This window comes from Rhincodon typus, chromosome 20 (assembly GCF_021869965.1).
Source record: "Rhincodon typus isolate 14 chromosome 20, sRhiTyp1.1, whole genome shotgun sequence".
Lineage (NCBI taxonomy): Eukaryota > Metazoa > Chordata > Chondrichthyes > Orectolobiformes > Rhincodontidae > Rhincodon > Rhincodon typus.
Window position 1 is genome coordinate 41,207,845 of NC_063351.1, and position 20,800 is coordinate 41,228,644.

The window sequence follows — 20,800 nt, forward strand, 5'->3', positions numbered from 1 at the left end:
TGCCCTTTGCAAAGGGAGAACCAAAGCTGGTGTTCAATTCTTGTGTTATTTCTTTGTTCAGCATTTTAATTACTCTGGTTTCTGATTATAACACATTTGTTTTTACTAGTCTTTTTTACATCACATATTTATAGAAGCTTTTAGTCAGTTTCCATGTTCCCTGCAATTTTACTCTCTCACTCCACTTCCCACCCCTTCTTGACTAAAAGCTTTTGGTTTGCTTTTGCTAACTTCTAAAATACTCCCAATCCTCAAGCTTGCTGCCTTTTCTGGTATTTTCATATGTGTTTTCTTTCTAATGCTGGCCCTAATTTCTTTTATAAGTCATGGTTGAGTTAATGCATATGTTCTTTACTAAAGGGGTTGACAGTGGATAGGTAATGATTCACATCTGAAATAATAACATTTTAAATGAAGCTAGGTTAACAAACTCATTAAGTTTCAACTGTCCAGAATGATTCCCGACAAACTGTAACTCACTAGTCATAAATCATTGGAAATTGGCTCACACCAATGCAAGAGAATCAACACACCTTCTTACCCACTGAGGTATCAGCCAGGATTAAAAAGCAGTGACCTGATACTTCACTTGATCTCAGCACAGGCTAAATCATCCAACTCCAAACATGGCAGAAACAATGTCATGTCTAAGGATCACAGGCAGGAAAGAGCTTCAAGTTAGGGCACTAAAGAAGGCATTCAGCCCATTTTCCTCCAATGATTACAAGTCAGACTATCATTGGATTACAGGATCCAAGAAATATAAAACAGATTAATGATTGCGAAACGAGTTGGCACTGAAGAAAGAAAATGTCTCTCAAGATGGAATTTTAAAAACTCAGTGGTTGATGCCAGAGTAAAAGAATCCCTCAGCCATAAAACTGATCATGCAGCAGTAAGGAGACTTGTAACCTATTTTCAAATTCATTCATGGGATGAGGGCATCGCTGATCTAGCAGTATTCATTGGGCAATTAGGGATGGGCAGAGGGCAGTTAAGAGTCAACCACATTGCTGTGGGTCTGGAGTCACACATAGGCCAGACCAGGTACGGATAGCAGTTTCCTTCCCTAAAGGACATTAGTGAACCAGATGGGTTTTTCCATCAATCGACAATGGATTCACAGTCATCATTAGGTTCTCAATTCCAGATATTTATTGAATTCAAATTCCATCCATCTATCGTGGCGGGATTCGAAGCCAGCTCCCCAGAACATTGCCTGGGTTGCTGCATTAACAGTCCAGCAATAATACCACTAGGTCATTGCCTCCCCCACAAACTGAATGCAAAGCAACAGGTGATTGATTAAATGGGTTCTCATTTGAACCTTGGTACCTATTCCCTTAACTGGCATCACTGCCAAGTCAAAGTCAATAAAAAAAAGGAATGCCAAACTTGGTGTTCATCTTGATTTACATAAACTCCTTTTGCACAAAGTTCAGGTTTGGGACCTCAAATTACAGGAAGCTTTTTAGCAGTTATAGGCTCACCAATTCCAACTGCTCTCAGTAATAAATTATGGAGGATAACAAGACAACACCAATATTAACAGTTTGCATTGCTCTCCAGATTCCTGGCATCCACCTGAAAACCAGACACATTTAGGGCACATCTTTGGCTTGTATCATCAATTGAACAGATTCAAAAAATTGTTTAAAAATTACCAGATTTGAATTCCATGGCAGCTGCAATCTTATTTACAAGGGAACTGCAGTATGGCATTAGGCACAAATAACTAGGCTTGCTTTACACCAATTTAGGACCTTTAGACGGAATTTAGTTACTACAAAATAGCAGATAGTGAAACTCCCAAGTGAAGCAGATGACGATTAATACCCGAAGAAAAATGGAAAATGTATCAAATCTAATAAGTTACACGATTCACAAATTATGTCAAGGCAGACAGCTAGTCATAATTGTGCTGTATCTACCTTAGTAGATCAACCAAACTGCAGGAATTGTTGCCCGGATTGCTAAATGGGTTGTCCATAATAGATATGCCAACTTAACTCTGCTCTGAGGGACCGCCTTGCCATTTTTACCCTTCACTACTGATTTATTATTTCTCCATTATAATGACAGGAAACCACCTCAACCACATGCATTCGAAGTGGTACACTCTCTGACCCAGTAAAGCACTTGTCAGGATTAAAGGTACAATGACCTGCAACATCTCAATCTAGGTCAGGATACCCTCATGCTTCCTGTCAGAAAAACTGACATGTTCAAGTATCTCTCAAATGAAAAGGTGCCTAAGTAATTGAGCACGAGATGATTTTCTGAGCTCATTATCAAACACCAACTCCCCATTTCCAACTCAGGAAACACCAGTTATCTTTTAACCGGCAGCAACAGCAAACACATGTAACCAAATTACTCAATCTAGGTTTCTTTCAAGATGCCAGCACCAGAACATTGGCACTTAGCAGCCTAAATATATTTTGCATGTAATTGTTCTTGTCCAGATCTTCCAGCTTGTTGGTGGTAGAAAGAACTAAATTCAATAAGTGTGATCTTAAAATCAATGCCAAAGTCGTGACTGGGATACTTCAGAGTAGATGTCCAAAAGATCCAACATCAGAGGCCAGCCCAAATAAGTTATTTCAACACAAGTAAGCATCTCCATGGATAGGAGAGTCACTTCAAAGACCAGGACCCCAATTCTTGCGTGGGTGACCGTAGCGGCCCAGTCAGATATCAAACTTAGCGAATTAAATTCTTATTTGTAGCGATTACTCCCTCTGCATGGTATCCTGGAGAACAAATCCTTGATCCCATAGCATTCTAAGTTCCCAAATTGCTTTACCTGGAAATATCAGGTTATCACAATTTGTATTGTGCAAATAAACCATCAAGTACTTGAGACAAGAGAGTCAGTGATTCATCCACTCGTTAATCTCAAGAAAGTTAACGGGAACTTGAAGTCCTGTCAAAAATAAACCATTTGATTTAGTTCCTTACCAAAGTAGGAATCAGAGTTATCCATATTCAGGAAAAGATTTGCTTCTGATACCAAAAGAGCAGAAGGTATGCATGTAGATGACAGGGTACTGGTGGAGGGTTGTTTTACAGACTGGAGGCTTGTGGCCAGCGGTGTTCTGCAAAGATCAGTACAGGGTCCGCTGTTGTTCTTCATTTATATAAACAAATCTGGATGAGAATTTAGGAGGCATCGTTAGTGTATTTAATTAGCTGTGGATGACACCAAAATTGGTGATGTAGGGGACAGTGAAGGAAGTCATAAGAGTACAAGATTGGATATTTTTGTTACCAACTGGAACATATTTAAATTAAATCTCAATAAGCAACAACTCAAACATTCCTCCCAATCTAGAGAGTCAAGATGATTCCAGATTTGATTCAGTTTGTATCACTATGATAAGACCAGAAAATGTTTACTGCTCAGAAGAAAGCCACAAGGTTTAGTCCATGTCTCACAAAAATAGCAAGGAAAAAGGTTAGAGAGAAAATTTTCAGAAAAGGTTATATATTTCTAGCAAGAGCCAGCACAGGTATCTCCCTGCAGTCAAAGCCCACTTTAAACTTGGAAGAAAACCAGTTTACCTTTCCTTCAGTAACTGTGAGCTGTAACTGTGAATTAATGAATCAGAGATCTTTTAAAAGAACCAGCCATGCTCTGCTTCCATTGGTTTGCAAGATGCATTCAGAAAAGGAAAGCTGAGAAGAACTTTCTGATCATCAAGAATCAGCTCAAAGGATCTTGTGAACCAACACTCACAACCACTCTCCCAGCTTTAAATAGTAATCTTGTTCAGTACAGAAACTTGTTCCATGCTTTCCATCAATCTGAATCTGAAAATCAGGGAAATTAGGAAATTGTGTACTTATTTTAAAACATTTGGGATTACACAAGGAATACTGGGCCTCGATACCCAGTGCGCTACCCAGCAAATCATGATTTTAGGGACTGGGAGGAGTTATTACAACATGACTAAAACTCAGTTTGTTCTTGTTCACGAGAACACAATGCCAAATCCCAAAATGACGAACACTTCATTACCCACATGTTCTTGGTACATAAATTAGTAAGCTTACCTCGTCTTTTGGAAAGTACGGCCTAATTGTGTACACTTTTGAGGTAGGCATGGCTGGTGGTGGCTGGTAGAAGAGGTCATTTGCCCCCTCAATTGGTAACAAACGCTGTGAAGAACAAACAACTTAAGTCAGTACAGCTCTACTTCAGAATCTGTAGACCAACATCTGTTCCATACAACATACCTTTCCAATTAAATACACATTTGCTACTGAAGGCACCATATAAAGCAAACTCAGTTTAACCAACTGGAATCTATTAAAAATAACCTTTATGTGGGGAACAGCTCATCTCTAAAAGGGTCATTATTTTACACATTAAAAAGACACTGAATGCCAACCAGTAACTACAGCAGCAAATACATCAGGATATAAATGTACTTGCTATGCAAAATTTCTGCGTTTAACTGCTTTTAATACAAAAAGGGACAAAGAACACTTCTGAGGGGATGAGGAGAAAGGAAATTTCAGGGGAGGTTTGGTCTGGAGAGGGTTAACTGGCTGACGAAGCCGTGCATCCCAAGCTTCTTCGCAAGCGCGGTTTTGCAAGCTGCGCACAAAAGCACCTGTAAGGAAGAAAAGAAAAACAGCGCAGCGAAACTCCACGAATTTTTCAGCAAAACCAGGAAGATTCAGCAGTATTCAAGTCAAAAGCATATTTTTCCCATTGCCCTCACAAGAGGGAGGCCTATGGTAACTGTTGACAAGATAAATTATACTTCATTTTAATTCAATCTTTTGTATTCCCTTTTCCCCTTTCCCCAACCCACCCATATTTTAGAAGCTGAATATTCACTATGACGTGGTCATGTTTATTCATGGAACTTCGAAACCAAAGCAAGCAAGCCGCACTGGCATAGGCGCTGAGTAAACGCTGCGCAACCTGCAAAGAAACATTTTTGTGAAAGACATACAAACTAAAATCTGCAGCGCGTGCGCAGGCGCAATGGGATTCCAGCATCTCCTTCCAACTGAAAAGAAAGCAAATTAGTACCAGTACCAAATGTACCAGATTGTGTTAAGGAAACCAGCTAGCCATCAACAGACCAATCCTTTCTTTTTGTACAAGTTTTCTTTCTCTCAAAATGAAAAAAAAAACATCAGTCACCGGGAATTCGTAGAATACCTGAAACTCTCCTGCTAGACCACCTCTAAAGGCCCAGGGTTCTTGGTCGCCACTCAAGAACTGTGCTGAAGATTGACTACGACACCCTGTTGATCAGATCCAAGCGGAGATTGTTACGTGGGGGATTCCTGTGGTCTTACTTTTCCGCAAAATCAACACACCACCTTTTCAACAGAAAGAGAAAGCGCGCAACAAGAAATGTTCCTATCTGACCTAGAACTAACTCAAGAAATTTAGGGCTGTAATGATTCACATCATTCAGGAATCACTCTTTTGCCCAGTCATGTTCACTTTTTGGGAGGTACTACAATAGGCAAAATCCAACAATCAATACGTTCAGCTCCACTGCAAATCAAGGAATGGTCTGCAGTGACATTCAGTTTACAAAGTCCTTTTCAAAAAAAAACCTGAACACTAATTAACTCCAATTTTTTCCCCTATCTTTTGGATAGCTTGGATAAGTCTCAAATATTGAAAGAATGCCTCCCAGAGGTTCCATTGCAGCCCTAAGTAGATCAGAAATATCTTATATGAACTGAAGTCACATTCAGGTGCTCCTCTTGTCAGATGACATTTGGTATAAGGATGTGTTTTAATCAAACACTTCCTTGACCTGCACAGGTTAAAGGCCAAAAGTAGTAAAAGTTCCATTCCACGAATCAAGCAAACCAACTTGTCTGCAAAGTTTCCTACCCAATCAGAAAAATCACTGACATACTGAAAATTTTGTCAGTCATAGCAAACAACCGTAATTTCTTGGTCTGAACTCCTGTATCTTGAAAGATATTCAAAAAATGAAAAAAAAAATCACCAAACAAATTTACAATGTCAACGCATCAAAAAGAAGCCAGCACTGGGTATTGCTTCCCAATGGGAACAGGCAATCTTTCATGATCACTCCTGTTCTGGACAGCCATAGAACAATGACGGAAAAAAATGCATTCACTTAGCACTTTCATGACCACATGGCATCTCAAAGCACTTTACAACCAGTGAGCCACAATTATAGTTGGTCTTATACAAAACACAAATGGAAGAGAGTCAATCTTGCCCAACCAAATGGATTCTTCAATAAAAGATGTACATTTTGATCCATCACTTGCGCAACACAACCTATCTCATCTTTCAAGAAATCGCACTGAAGTTCTTCCAGATCCAAAAGATAAGAAAAACATCTAGCCTTCCATGCAGCCAAGTGAAGCATCAGCCCACGATATCAGTTGCATAGACGTTTTGTTCCATTCGCATATTTATATCAGCTGTACTCATCACTCATCTCCTATGATCTTCATTTCTATTCTAACCAGGTATTTAGATCACTTTTGACATACTTGTATTAGTAACAAAAGGACAAATTAAATGCAGTTCCAATTTCACAACTAGCTTGTGTCTAATTAATTGAATTTCTCTATAACTACTCATTATCTAGGTCAAACATTTATGACCAAATGTTCAATGCCCAAGTCGTGTTCTTGCACAGTTTTGTTTGGATCCTATTTTTAAAAAATGGATTTTCTGTGCACTGCAGCATTAAATCCCAATTCGTAGACTTTTACAGCACTCTTCATTGAATTGATGGCCTTTGAAGCAGGTTATTTCAGAATTGTACATAGTATGCTTAAATTATCTACGTTCAAGCAAATGGATCTCTGCCCAAGTTGAAACTAAGCCAAGCAATTTTGGGGCAAATTTTTGTTCACAACCCCAGATGCAAGAGAAGCAATAGTATAGCAAAGCACTTCACTGTTGCAGTGTTGGGAACACATCATGTAATTTGCACCCTGCCACAACAGCAATGACACAGAATCATTTTACTTATGTCTCAAGTTACAAATAATGGCCAGGACACCATGGCTAGATGCCTGGCTCTTGTTCCTAATGTTGTCATGGAATCTTCTGCATTCACCTAAGCATGTAAATGCAACTTTTGATTGTGATATATCACTTCCAACATTGGAGCAATTTCTTCATGTCGCGGAAGAATTGGCAGCCTGAATGTGTTTAAGAGATTTGAAATGGAATATAAACTCGGGTTCCTTACAGGTGACGGAAGTGGCATCTCCAAAAGATAACACCACCTTCAGGTGGAACTGAGCACATTAGTGCAAAAGACGAGGTTGAAGTATTTGCAACTGCATTCAGCCAGAAATCCCAAGTAGGCCATAGCAAAAGGGAATGGACACTGACCACATCCCAGTTGCAGTGTTGAGGACCAATTCTGCAGAGTTGCTGCATCCTTTATAAGCTGTGGCAGTCCAGCTACAGCATTAATGTTTAACCATCTAATGTAGAAATATGTCCTGCCCATGAAGAGCAGAACAAAATCCAATGTGGCTACCAGCTTACAGTAATCCAAGTGATGAAAGATGTCAACAGTGCTGTAAAGAGGCACTTACATCAGCAACATCAGGAAATCTTTTCACTGCCTGGAGTCATACCCAACATTAAAGAACCTTGTGGTTGTTGAAGGCCAATCATTCTTGGCCAGGTCTTTCTTGCAGGTTGTCCTTGGGATATTGAGCTAGATTTGACAGTCTTCAGCTGCTTTATAAAGATCAGAAGTGGAGATATTTGCTGATTCCACCATTCACAATTCCTCAGGAACTGAAATAGTTATCCTCGTGCACCAATACTCAGAACAACTGGATTTGGTTAAGTGGCATGTAACTTTCACAACATTCAAGTAGCAGGCAATGGTCACCTCCAATCTCCCCTTTGTATTAGCAACAATGGCATCCCCTTATTAATAGACATTGGGGTTACCATTAGCCAGAAACTTAACCAGGATTGAAAAAACACTGTACACAAAAAAGAAATCAGAGGCAGGGCATTCTACACACTCAGACTACAAGACAAGAAAGCATAATGTGATGGAATACTCTGTACTAGCCTGGGTAAGTGCAGCTCCAAAACTCAAGTTCAACGTAATTGAAAACAAAGCAGTCCACCTCAATAGCACCCCATTCACCACCAGTGCACAAACACATCAGCGTTTACCACCTGTAAGCATTACACAGCAACTTACCAAGGGTACTTCAAAAGCATGTTCCAAAGCACTGATCTCTAGAAAGACAAGTACAGCTGTTGCATGGAAAGATCAGCTGTCATATCCATTCCAAGCTACAAAGCATTCTGACTTGGCACTATATCACTGGTTCAAATTGCTAGAATTTCCTCCCAAACAGCACTGTATACACTTACATTACACAGACTGTAGCTGTAACCATCGTCCCACAGGCAATTAGGTAAAGGGAATAAATCCTAACTGTACCAAGAATGCTCATCACAATTGAATAAAAAGTAGCAACTGTTAAGCCACAGCTGACGACGAAATCCAGCCAAAGACAGTGGGCAACTGGTCAAACACAAGTTGCAAAGCGTTTTGTTTCAGGATAGGTAATTATAGCAAGTTTACACTATGCAACTAGACGAATGAACAGTAAAACTATGATTCAGATACAATTGTTAAAATTCAAACAAATCATTTTCAGGCAAGTGCTCTCTAACAAATAGACTTAGAAGATCAAAGCAGTAACACAAGAAGCTGGGTTAAAATACTATTCTGGGGTCAGAGCACAAAATTTATGTTGGGACAAACCATCAAGTGATTTTCCCATTGTTGTATGAGTCAGAATATCTTCATTTCAAGCCATGGAGGGAACAAAGTAGAAAATACTTAGACCTAGCTGAAATTGACAAGTATTTAGAAGATCACTATATACTTGTTACAAAGGCTCTCCATATATGTATAGTTAATAATCCAGAATCACTGAGCTGAGGCCACTGAAGAATTAAAATTGTATATGTAAATAAACATCCTAACAGCCTACTGATATTTCAACAAAGAAAAAGGGACAAGAAGTTTATTTTTAAAAAAAGCTGACCAGGTGTAATGTAAAGATTTCTTTTCTGTTTAGTTTCTTTGTCCAGTTTCAAGTTCAGAATACTATCAATAGCCACTAAAGTATGCCAAGCATAAAAATCTTCCTTCAAATGGAAGAGAAGACAAGATATTTTGCCACTTAGAAATGATCAGCCAAACTAAAAATATCATTGCGCCTACAAAAAGGGAAGGGTCCTAACTTACACCATCCTGTAAGGCTTTTGTGGTACAGTGGTGGTGGTTCCATCTCTGGGCCAAGAGGCTCAGGTTCAAGTTCTAACTGACCCAGAGGTATGTCATAACACGTCCCAGCCTACATATCTGTCATGTAACTCCATGAACAAGCACAAGGACAAACTGATCAGAACTGAAGTGGTCTCTAAAAAGGTCAATATTGTCACGGATAAACCTAGAAATTTCAAAGTTTTGTTTAAACTTTGAAGCAAACATTTAGCAGCATTAAACCTCAATTGCATATTGGCATCCCTTTACATTTACATGCTGCTCCCCTATAACAGAGGTTTGGAAAGGGACAAATTCCACATCCAGCAATTACTTTGGTCAGACCACATAAACACAGACATTTCACACAGATGAACAAAGACTTAAATTGAAGTAAGTATTGAAAACAAAGTCCATTCTGAGCGATTTCAAGGCACCCATTTAAGTAAAATCAGAACACATGAAAGGATGGAAGATTAGACACAAATGTCTTGAATAGCAGAACAGGACTGAGGGGCCATAAGGCCGACTTCTACTCCCAGTCAAATAGTTCTCAATACACAAGAGTCAATTAGGGAGATCTTTCTCTCAAGAAAGAGACAGTTCAGCAGTTTGGACCAGAAGAGTCAAAGACGTTTTCTTTAACAAAGATTCAGATCCTACAAAATAGCCTTTGAACTCGAAGACAAAGGCAAATCATCTCTGCATACTTTTCTGGAACTCCCAAGTCCCAACTAGTCGCAGTAAGATATCAAGCTCTTTCTTTCACAACTACTTAATTAGCACTCTTCCAGAGTTTCTAACTGATGGACAGACTGGATAACTCACTTTCACCCATTTCCTGAGCATGCCAAATACGAGAACAGAGATGATCACTACTGTACAGTCCCCATACCATTTCAGTCATCTGACAGGATCAGTGCAGCAATGCAAGAGGAAAAGCTTCAATTTCTTGGGCCTTGCTCGTTTTAATGCTTTAATGCAAAACGAGTCTGAAACCTGGCTAAGAACAAGGAAGCGTTCCCTCTCCAGTCACTAGTGAGATACAGTCCTGAGCAGTACCCAAGTTACAGGCTGACAGATGGGTGATGCAAACTTTACAAAAATGAAATAAGAATGATAGGCAAATAATCAACACAAACTTCATTCAAGTTTTTTTGAAATTGGAATGCTGGTTTTGTCACAAAAGATGTCAGCTTATGAGACAACCAATAAATATCAGCAGCTTCAGAAAGTGTATATCATGCATTAAGGCAAAATTATATAGTAATTAAATTTCAAAAAGCCTGTAACAGGTACACTTGGACAGTAGCTCAGCTAGCCTTTATTTCAAATACTATCTAGGTTAACATAAGCGCTCTACAAATGAAAGAAATTGTTAAAGCATTTCTTATAACAATAGCTGCGCAAATGTGACTTCAAAACTGTTCTTCAACACATTTCCTTTTAAAAAGCCTCACTGCCTATCATTCTAATCTTAAAAATCGCGCCACGCTTCGTACATCTGGCGTTGTCGATCCCACAGCTGTAGTAACTTGTGCTGAGGATTCTTCCATCTGTACACAATGAGGGAAGAAGACAAGACAATAAAAGAGGCCATTAGTAACCCGTCACATCACAGCATCACACTCAGGTTATGGCAGAATGTGAATTGCACCACTATATGCACTAGGACTGTCTCTGCAACATGCTCTGGAGCTATAAACCTCCTCTAGGAGATAGGTGGGTCAGGTTTCTCGTTATAACTTCTATCTTCAACACTCACAATAAAGGAAGAAAATCAGCCAAATACTTCAACTGAACCACTGTCCCTTGTGTAGCTCGATCACTGCTCCTGCAAAAGCTGTCTCTTTCCAGTACTGGATTATATCAAATCTAATGTTTGCTACTTAGCAATGAACTATTGTGTACATATTTAAAAACACTATAAATCAGAGGTCATAATCATGAACTTAATATGCTTTCTGGAAACAATTATTTTGTTGAAATTTTCTCTCTGGGAATACTCAAATCTACAGGTCAAGTGCTTTCCACAGGAAAAATATTGAATCATGTCAAATTCTGGACAAGTTTAATTTATGAAATAAAATTCCAGAGTGTGCAAAACAATCCCTCCAGGGAACCTGAACAAAGATATAGGTAATATGTTTCTTAGAGAGGGGCCCTCATCTTATCCTTTCTAGACAACTCTTTCCAAAGTGTGCACTCAATGCTTTCTCTTAAACTGGAGTGACCCACCAGCTGAAAACAAAAAGAGTTCCTAAGCCTGAGCATTCCAAAGCTGGCTAGTGATCTGAACACGAGCCGTGATCACAGTGCTAGTTGAGCTGCCTGCTGTATCAACTTTAAAAGTCTGCATCCACGCCATATTCCCTGCCATCTGCGTAGAAACCTGTAAATAAAATCTGGTTACATGCTGTAACCCAGACCATGCTGGTGCCTTACTCAGCCTGCACTTTCCCATCCCAATCAAAATATATGTCATAAAAGTTACCATTGCTGCAATTTCATATCACAAAATGTTTTCCAATCGCTTTTAGAAAGGTAGATTACAGATTCCAGACTTAGATTTGGAAAAGATTCCCATCTTGCGTTTTTGGAACAAGTTGCATATATGAAGTTCTGGCTGAACCAGCAGACACCAGAATAGCCTTGCGCTTTTAATAAAGTTCGCATGCGCGCTGGCCTGGAGGCTGCATTCCAAGCCTTCGGATTTCTGCAACTGCTGGCCTGCCACTGTTCTGTTGAAAACAGTAATGTTGTTACAAAGCACACAGCAAGCAGCTCCCAACAGCTCTGGATGATCATGGCACATTTCAGTTTTATTTTCCTCAGAGAAATTGTTCAATTTTTGCAACATTTAGCCAGTTCTAGTGATGTGATGCAGTCCACAGTCAGTCCCAGAAAAAAAAGAGACAACACAAAAATAAAATACAATGGGGTGATACTTTAAAAATAAATCAACTGGTGTGTTTAAAATAGTTACTGGGAACAATTACATCAGCCTCTGAAAAAACTCAACAGCCAGAAGAAGTATCAGTGTCTTTGAAACAATTGCTTCAATTTTGCCAAATTGGTGGCAAATCTCCAGCGATTGTTTCTGAAACAGATGAGCTTGCCAATACCCTGTACTAACCAGACAAATGAAGGCGGGCGGGGGATGGTAAAAATCAAGTATACTATGGAATTACTAGATAAAATTGTAACTGGATGGAGTTAAAAAAATGGCAGAATTAAAAGAGAGGAACATTTTAATGCCATTTATATACTGGCATCCTCACATACATAAGGATTCTGGGATCTTGTCTTAAGACACCTTTTTCAAGGGCTGACAGAATTGAAAATTCTTAAACCAAGACCATGAGAGGATATGAACAGTCAAGTATTTGTTACCTACCTAACCACTGGACAAACGATTTCACCATAGATACCACACCCTTTATATCCCAGACATATGGGTATAGGTCATATAGAATGGATCGGTTTTCACAGTTGGCAAGACGGGTAAACATCTGCATTACACCACAGCACATTTCTTCAAACTTAGTAGCCCTGAAATGCCACTTCTCAATCTGAAATACAAAACCAGAATAACTTATAGAATCTAAATAAGTGTGCAAAACCCAAAGCAAAATTTTATACATAGAATGCAATTCAAAAAGTTAACATCCAGCTCAAAAGCACTCTTTCTCATACACATCCTGAATCTTCCACTGGAGACATGTATTGCCCAATTTTTTAAAAAGGGGTTTCAATGGGCAAAGTCTGTTTATAAAAGATAGTATTAAAGCCTCCAAAAATATTCTTGGAAGAAGTCAAGAAACACACAAAAAGAAAAGCTAGGTGCAATCTGCATTTGTAGAAAATGACCCTAAAAAACATCAAGCTTTTTTGTAGGTAACTCAACCACAGCCACTGGGAACAACTGATTTACCCAAAGATCTACACAGAAATAACCCATTTAAATTGCATAAGATTTTACTGCAAAGCGACAATACTCCAAAGATCTGGTGCATATAGAAACATTTGATATAGGTCAAAGAGTATGGGAACGAAGACAGGACTACACTATACCGCCATTTAAGCCTACTTTGTTCAATCAGATCATGGCTGATGAGACTGTAGTCTTTCAATTCCACTTTCCTGTCTATCCAGCATAATGGCATGGTGTGGTCACTTGCACCATCTGTACATGTAAATCTTAAGTCCAGTTTAAAAAAAAATCAGAGCATAATTCAGAGTTGCTTTGTACTTAACTTGAGGCCAACAACTGATATCATAACTGCTGAACTGACATCACAAAGCCTGTTCGTTCCAAAGAGAATTGCACTGTCACTATTTACGTACCGCAAAGAAAGAAATCTTGAACAGGAAGAGTTTTGTGCATTTTTTAAAAAAATGCAACATATGATCACTTACAAATAGAGCTGACAAAACACTGTCAGCAATGGAAAACAACAGCCACAACAGAAATTTAAATTAGATCGAATCATACTCTCCAGGAAAATGTATTTTTAAACCAACATTATACAGATGAAAGTAAAAACTGCAGCTCAACCTCCTAATATTTCAACTTCTAGAGCAATAAAGGAATGGTTAAATTCATATAACAGAGACATTAGTATTAACAGTTTTAAGGCAAAAAGAATGCAGTCTACCAATACTCCAAAAAACTGAAATTTATGAGCTGATAAAAACAAAAGAAAAAGAGACAGAGTGAAGGTGAGAAGAACGGGTGTTCCAGTTAAATACACAGAATAGAGATTCCAGATAATACAGCTAGGCCAACAAGAAATATGGTGAAAACCTGCATTTATCACAAAGGGGGCTCCGTAAAATGGCTGCCTGACATTACATCCTGAAATCAAACAGGACTGAAAACATGAGAAATTGTCAATAAACAGACAGATTGAGCTAAAAACCCAGTAAATCTATATGCAAAGAATCAATGCCTCTTCATATACTGACTGGAACGTGAAGTTCTAACACTTTCAATTTTTCCTTCTAAACCTAACCTGTGTGCATACCTGCTGTGGGAAGTTTGCTGGAAAAGTATAGACGGTACTTTATTCAATCCCGTGCTGTACTTATCCAGCGTGTTTGAATTGGACTGTGTAGAGGGGCCTTTATTCTATATCTAACTCATGTGCTGTACCTATTGAGAGTTTTTGAAGGAAACCGTGTAGAAGGGCTTTGCCCTAAGCAAACCTATGTTGTACTGCCCTAAAACTACTGAATGCCCAAGATATAAGGGAAGCATTTCATTAGCAATATCTTCAATGTGCCTTGCTTGCCTGCAAAACTAAATCCATTTTCATTGCCACATATCTGGAGTCACATGTAGGCCAGACAAAATGAGGATGGCAGATTTCCTTTCCGGAAAGACATTAGTGAAGCAGATGGGTTTTTCCTGCACCTGGCAATGGTTTCATGGTCATTAGTAGATTCTTAATTCTAAATTATTACTGAATTCAAATTCCATCTGCCAGGTCCCTAGAACACTTGCTGAATTTAAATTAATAGTAGCACTACACCATTGCCTCCCCGTACTAAATCAGATGAGGCTCTCTGGGAATGCATCTAGACTAGTTAGAATCTCAGGTTTCGGGGGCGAAATGTCAGTGCACCATTAAGGTGGTTCACTAACACATTACCACGCTAACAAGGGCACAAAAGCACACTCACCTTTTCAGCATCTTTCCCTTTACAGTTCACACTAACAACACTACTGTTAGCCCGAAGCCACTGAAATTCCCTCAGCATCTGAACAGCTTTGGGTCCATGTTCATAAGGCAGATAGAACATTTCAGCCAAGAGATTTAGATCTTCCAGAGTCACAGCTTCAGCTGTATATAGCGGCTTTTCATTGGGACCCGGGACATACTGCTCCTTGTTCATCTGCTCATCTGTCTGCATGGGTGCAATATCACTGCCAGAGTCTTCCTGCATGGAGATCTCAGGAGACTTAGATTCAGCAATACTATCTTTGTCCATCTCCATGGGTTTGAGATCCTCAGACATTTTGGCCTTGACAATATCTGTAAGGATTTGATTAACATTTTTGGCTTCTTGTTCATCAGGCTTTTCAACTACCATCTCCATTGGTTCTTCATCAGACTGTTGTTTTTTCTCCTCCTCTTCCTTTGCTAGTGGAGCTTGTTCACCACTCAGGGGGCTTCCCTGACTCATGATAGGCTGTTGGTAGACTGTCGTCACTGTCGTGGAGGAATTCAGGCAGGGCGTGTCAAGTGTCCCTACATCAATTGCATTTGTCTTTGCGCCACTGTGAGGGACTGTTCGGCCTAGGAACAAAAAGAAGTTTTTTTTAAAAAAAATTGCTGATGGCAAAAGAAATAAGCCCGGAAAACAATTCAACCAATATCTTGGTGGATAAAGATGTTTAATATCAATTCATATGGAATGGAAGATTCCAAGGATTTAATCCTGACATGTCAAGATATATGATCTGTCAGGGAAAATATTAAGCTTGGGGCTTGTTGGTCTTTATCCTATACTAGCACATACCTGTACTCACTCTGCAAACACACTAGAATTAAATCCATGCATTCCAAGATCTGTCTGCACAAAGGAATCCATTTTCTCACTAAGATAAGCTCTGAAATACCATTGCAACTACTAATTTGCCCCTTATTTGTGGCAATATTCATTCTTGATTTTAATTAACTTTCTCACTTAATATGCTCAGTTCAGGTGTAGGTTCCTCTGAAATCCAACGGGAAGCCAAGAGAATCAGTCTGGCATGCAGATTTGATCTTGGAGTTTAAATCAAGCCAAACAGTAAACAACAAGAACTGTCAAAGGTGTAAAGATGTAGAAATTTTTTGCCTGCTAGCAACATGCTCCTAAGTGATAGGAAAGGAGGTACTGTCAGATATTTGGGCGAGAGTATACCATCCTTTTGCTTAACAAAAGTGATGCAAATCTTAATAAATTAACCAAGGGAAAGCTCTAAAGGAGGATGGGAGGAAAAACACTCAAATACATCAAACTTACAGTTGTACTGATGTGGCACTCCAAATTCCTGCAACCATTCTGATATAGCCATCTTCAAAGCCATCTGAGGACTGTACAAGACATCCATTTCTATCTCCTCATCACTACCTTCATTTTCAAGTTTTATCTGAATGGACACCGTACTCTCTTCTGTGTCAGCTGAAGTACATAAAGTCACAGATATTGTATTATACAACCAAAAACAAAGCCATGAGCATAGAAAGACAGGCTTGATAGGGACCAACTCCAATCACAGGAGAGAACAAAATGAGTCAATGACAAACATCAGTACAGCAAATCAACTAGAGATATACTTGGAGTACCTTACAGGAAGAAGTGCAATAATTGGAATTACTGATTACTAGCTAGACACCTCATAATATTAGCAGGATGCAATCTGTAAAGAAGTGACAATGTCCAACATGTTACTGGAATGTATAAAGCAGTCAGGTCCCAGCTTCAATTTCTGATCAGAGTTAAAGGATCTTGATTGCTGTATCTACCTACATTTAAAATTCTATGCTTCTGGTAACAGGAAAAAGACATGCACAAATCTGACCAAGTTTCCATCCCTCCTCATTCTTTAGAAAGTTGTGTCAATGCAGGACTGGATTTCTGTTATATTCTAATGTTGAAAACCCACAACCACTACTTGTTTAGGATTACAAAGAACAGACAGTGACGTACATGAGGTTAAGACAATAGTCAGAGTCAGACAGCATGGAAACAGTCATGCAATAATTAATCACTTGTTTTTGTTCAGTAGAATAACTGGATAAAAAATTGTACAGAGCAGTTGGGACCTCCCTGGGTGAAAGTAGACTTTGGACATATTTCATAGCAATACAGCCAATCGTGAAAATCTAAAATGAAAACTGGAAATACTGGAATCAAGTCAGCAGATCCAATAGCATCAGAGATTGAAGCAAAGTTGATGCTACAGGTAAATGCGTATTCACTGGCATTGCAACAGATATAGGCCATTCAATCATGGCTAATTGAATATTTAATTCTTTCGGTTTTTACTTAATACTGCTTACCCTTCCTCATAACCATACCTCACCTGATAATCAAAAATCAAATCACTATCTTAAAATGTACTCAAACTTCCATAGTGCTCTGTAGTAGAGAATGACAAAGGTTCACAATCATGTTAAAAAAAAAACAACCGATTTCAGACTAAGTGATGTTAATAGGTTTTGCTTTCTCCACAATGCTACCAGATGTTGATGCATATTTCCTGCATTTCTGCTTTATGCTCTAACTAATGCTTGTATGTTAAATTTCATACCCAACAGCTCATGACAACACCTTTACAACACAACGTAATGGGTCAAGACAGGTGATTCACTATTATCATGGAGGGAAATTGAGGGTGGGCATTAATGGTGGTCTTGCTAGGAATGCATAAACTCCATGAATTAATTCAACAATTACAACAGCTCAGTTGTGCACCCTCCCTCAGGCAACAAACAGAAGATGAAGTTTCATCCAATGTACTCACTCATCACAACATCTTTTCTCACACCATTCATGTTGGATTTGTACCATGTTGCCAGGGTGTGAATGGCAACAAAATTCCCTTCAAATTCACAGTTAGGGTTCGTCAGTACTCCTTTCAGCCGTGGAATTAGTTCAGTTGACCGCCCTTTGTATGGTCCTAGGAAGAGGCGCTTCTGATCATAATCATTGGCATGCAGATTGTCCCAGATAAGAGGTGGTCTCTTCAGTATTTTGGTGACTTCTTCGATGGATTCCACAGAGATATCTTTGGAGACCACCTTCGGACCTAAAGATTAAGAAGAAAAGATTAATTTCTCAAACAGTAAACTGTGCATGATTTACCGATTCTGAAGAAAATTTAAATGTATTAAAACAATATCTCTAAAAAAGTATATAAATCCTATTTCACAGTATTAAAGCAGACTAGAACCCTGACCTGAAAAATATTGCATGGAGCGAATGAACACTTGTCAAACATAGTTCAGATCATCATTTTGGCATGCCTATCACAGAACTGTCTCCCATAATAAAGAAAATTGAGTAAATGCTCTAGCCACAACTAACTACATAAAGCCTAGAAATTTCAACATTGTGTTTATTAAGCACAGTCTATTTTCTACCCAGAAGCATCCAGTCTAAAGCCATTTTACCCGTTGTCCTAAGCTTGTCGAAATCATTTCTTCAAAATATATACTTGATTCCTCTTTAGATTTCCTGACATTGACAGGTTTTTATTAATGCGTAGAAACATGCCTTTTTGCCCAATAGATCTACCCTACTTATCACTAATGCATTCCATTACTTTAACAGCTTTTTGTCTGGAAAAAATTCTTTGCATTTTTTGACTGAGTTTGTCTTAAGACCCAGTTGTGCTTATTCACTACATGCAAATCTTCCATTGTTTGTTTGGTCACATCCTCAAGTATTTATGGCTTCTGCTGGATTTCTTCCTTAACTTTCACTACTCTAAGCTCAGTCGTAAGATCTCTTCTACCCTAAAATGAGAAGAAATGTAAACTGAAATTATTCTGGGCACAGCGGTGATGTTATTTCAGTTGGAAAGATCTAGGCAGCTGTAGTTTACAATGGATGTGACCATAAATTCACAGCTCCAAGTCAGAGCTGTTAAATTCAAAAGGAGAGTTTCAATTGACATAGCTATAAATGGATCACAAGTAGGATGCTTTATTTTAAATAAAAAGCTATAATGACATAGTAACATTTGTCTAGCAAGCTAAACTCAATGAATGCAAGGACAAGCTATTAAAACATATCACTCACCAGTCCACAGCACATCAATGCCAGGAAGTAGTTTATCTCCAACAGTCCGAAGGTACGGAGAGTGTGCAACATTAGGATAGCAAAAGGTCCCACAGTACTCTGAACAAGATTAATTTTTTTTTGAAGAAAATCAGTGTTAATCACAAGAATAATCATAAATATGTATAAATAATGTAAACATTCACCAGTAGCTTCAATAAAGGGTTACCACAGTTTAATGGTTTTGCAAAACTATCCAACATATTAAAAACAGTATGTAGCATTATACAGGCAAATAACTACCAAAGGGAGTGATAGTAGCTCATGTTTAACACTAGCCAGCTTTCCAGTCTAAAAGAGATCTCATGGTCCAACCAATTTTATTCTCTGCTTTCTGAATGCTACAAGTTTGCTTTTTATAGCTTGTCAAGAAAAATAAAGATAGAGTGCACAGCTAAAAGAGAAGACCAAATCTACCTGCTGGGCCAATTAACCCTTTCCCTCCAAGAGCTTCAACTTAAGACTAGACAGGGTTTGAATTCACCAACTGCAATTCCATTGAACATGGAGTAGCAACATATAAATGAAAAAAAAACCACTGCCTTGAAAAGCCAACAGTAAGACTCACCATAAAAATGCCACAAAGAATCATGAATATTTACAAAGATGCCAATTCTCTTTTTCAGTGACTCCAGTACTGAATGTATGGAAGTAAGCTGGTGTCATCTGGACTTTATCATGATTCTGGACTTAACTGTTTTTACATACGATATTTTATTTTAATAAACAAAGTTGATTTGGATACACACTAACTTCAGTGAAATTTCCCATAATACCCTCATTTAGAATAACTGCAGTCAGTAAAGGCACTTATAAATATGAACTCAACAAAGTTCTCTCTCACAGCATGAAACCTACTGCTGCTCAGATGTTCTATTTTGTTCGTCATACATTAGCAAATTCAGGTATAAATCCGACTAGTGATTAGTCGTTCATACAAAAGTCCATCTCAAGACCCACCACTCCAACCAAAAGACCATTTACAGCAGATGCAAAGTCCAAAATACAACATTGGCAATTGTACAAATGAAGCATGCAACCAGAAAACCTTGTTGTCATTAAGAGTGAACGACCAAATTCAGAAAATGCGCATTTACAAAGCCCGGTAGTTAATTTTGTCCCTGGAGCACGGTAAACCTAAACAGCCAATTCTGCATGCTTATACACATCGGTAAACATGTCTCTGTATTGCACTCAGCACATCTTTGAAAGCAGCCAATGCCAAACACACGAGTTAGCGCATGGAGATACTTCTTAGCAAAGAAAAAATAAAATAAACAATATTTAAAATAAAGAACACATCAGTTGCAGAATTAGTGATACAGGAGTTTTATTTACACTGGGCTGCAGCGTGACAGTGATCGATTTGCTGTTGTCCACTCACCTGTAGGACAGAACAAAAAATGCTCTGGCTCTTCCAAGTACTGATAGATCTCATTAGTAACAGACAGTTGTGCATGTGCAAATGAGCTGAACACCTCTTTGTCTGCTGGGCACATATTGTGGTCAATGTCATCAAATAACAATGCATAAGACTTGCATCCAAACTGTGACACCTATAAAACAAAGACTTTCAGAAACTCTCTCAGCAGACTGAAAAAAACAAAATTGACTTTAGATGCGCAGAATATAAAGAGATCAAGGAGAAAAGTAAACAGGTGTTTTTAAACTCAAGTGCT

The 20,800-nt window shown here is 38.6% G+C and overlaps 1 protein-coding gene across 2 annotated transcripts in view; it reads right to left on the minus strand.

Annotated features, from left to right (window-relative positions):
• Positions 1 to 20,800, minus strand: part of oga (O-GlcNAcase) — a 58,190-nt gene that overhangs the window by 24,183 nt on the left and 13,207 nt on the right. Inside the window, exons 5-13 of one of the 2 annotated variants that reach the window (XM_048608853.1) lie at positions 20,506 to 20,677; positions 19,083 to 19,181; positions 17,803 to 18,087; positions 16,299 to 16,457; positions 14,970 to 15,586; positions 12,682 to 12,856; positions 10,787 to 10,840; positions 5,180 to 5,265; positions 4,057 to 4,161 (exon numbers count right to left, since the gene is read on the minus strand). In XM_048608853.1, coding sequence (XP_048464810.1) covers positions 4,057 to 4,161; positions 5,180 to 5,265; positions 10,787 to 10,840; positions 12,682 to 12,856; positions 14,970 to 15,586; positions 16,299 to 16,457; positions 17,803 to 18,087; positions 19,083 to 19,181; positions 20,506 to 20,677 — 1,752 coding nt within the window. The remainder of the gene's footprint in view (positions 1 to 4,056; positions 4,162 to 5,179; positions 5,266 to 10,786; positions 10,841 to 12,681; positions 12,857 to 14,969; positions 15,587 to 16,298; positions 16,458 to 17,802; positions 18,088 to 19,082; positions 19,182 to 20,505; positions 20,678 to 20,800) is intronic. The other variant, XM_048608854.1, reaches the window with a different exon arrangement.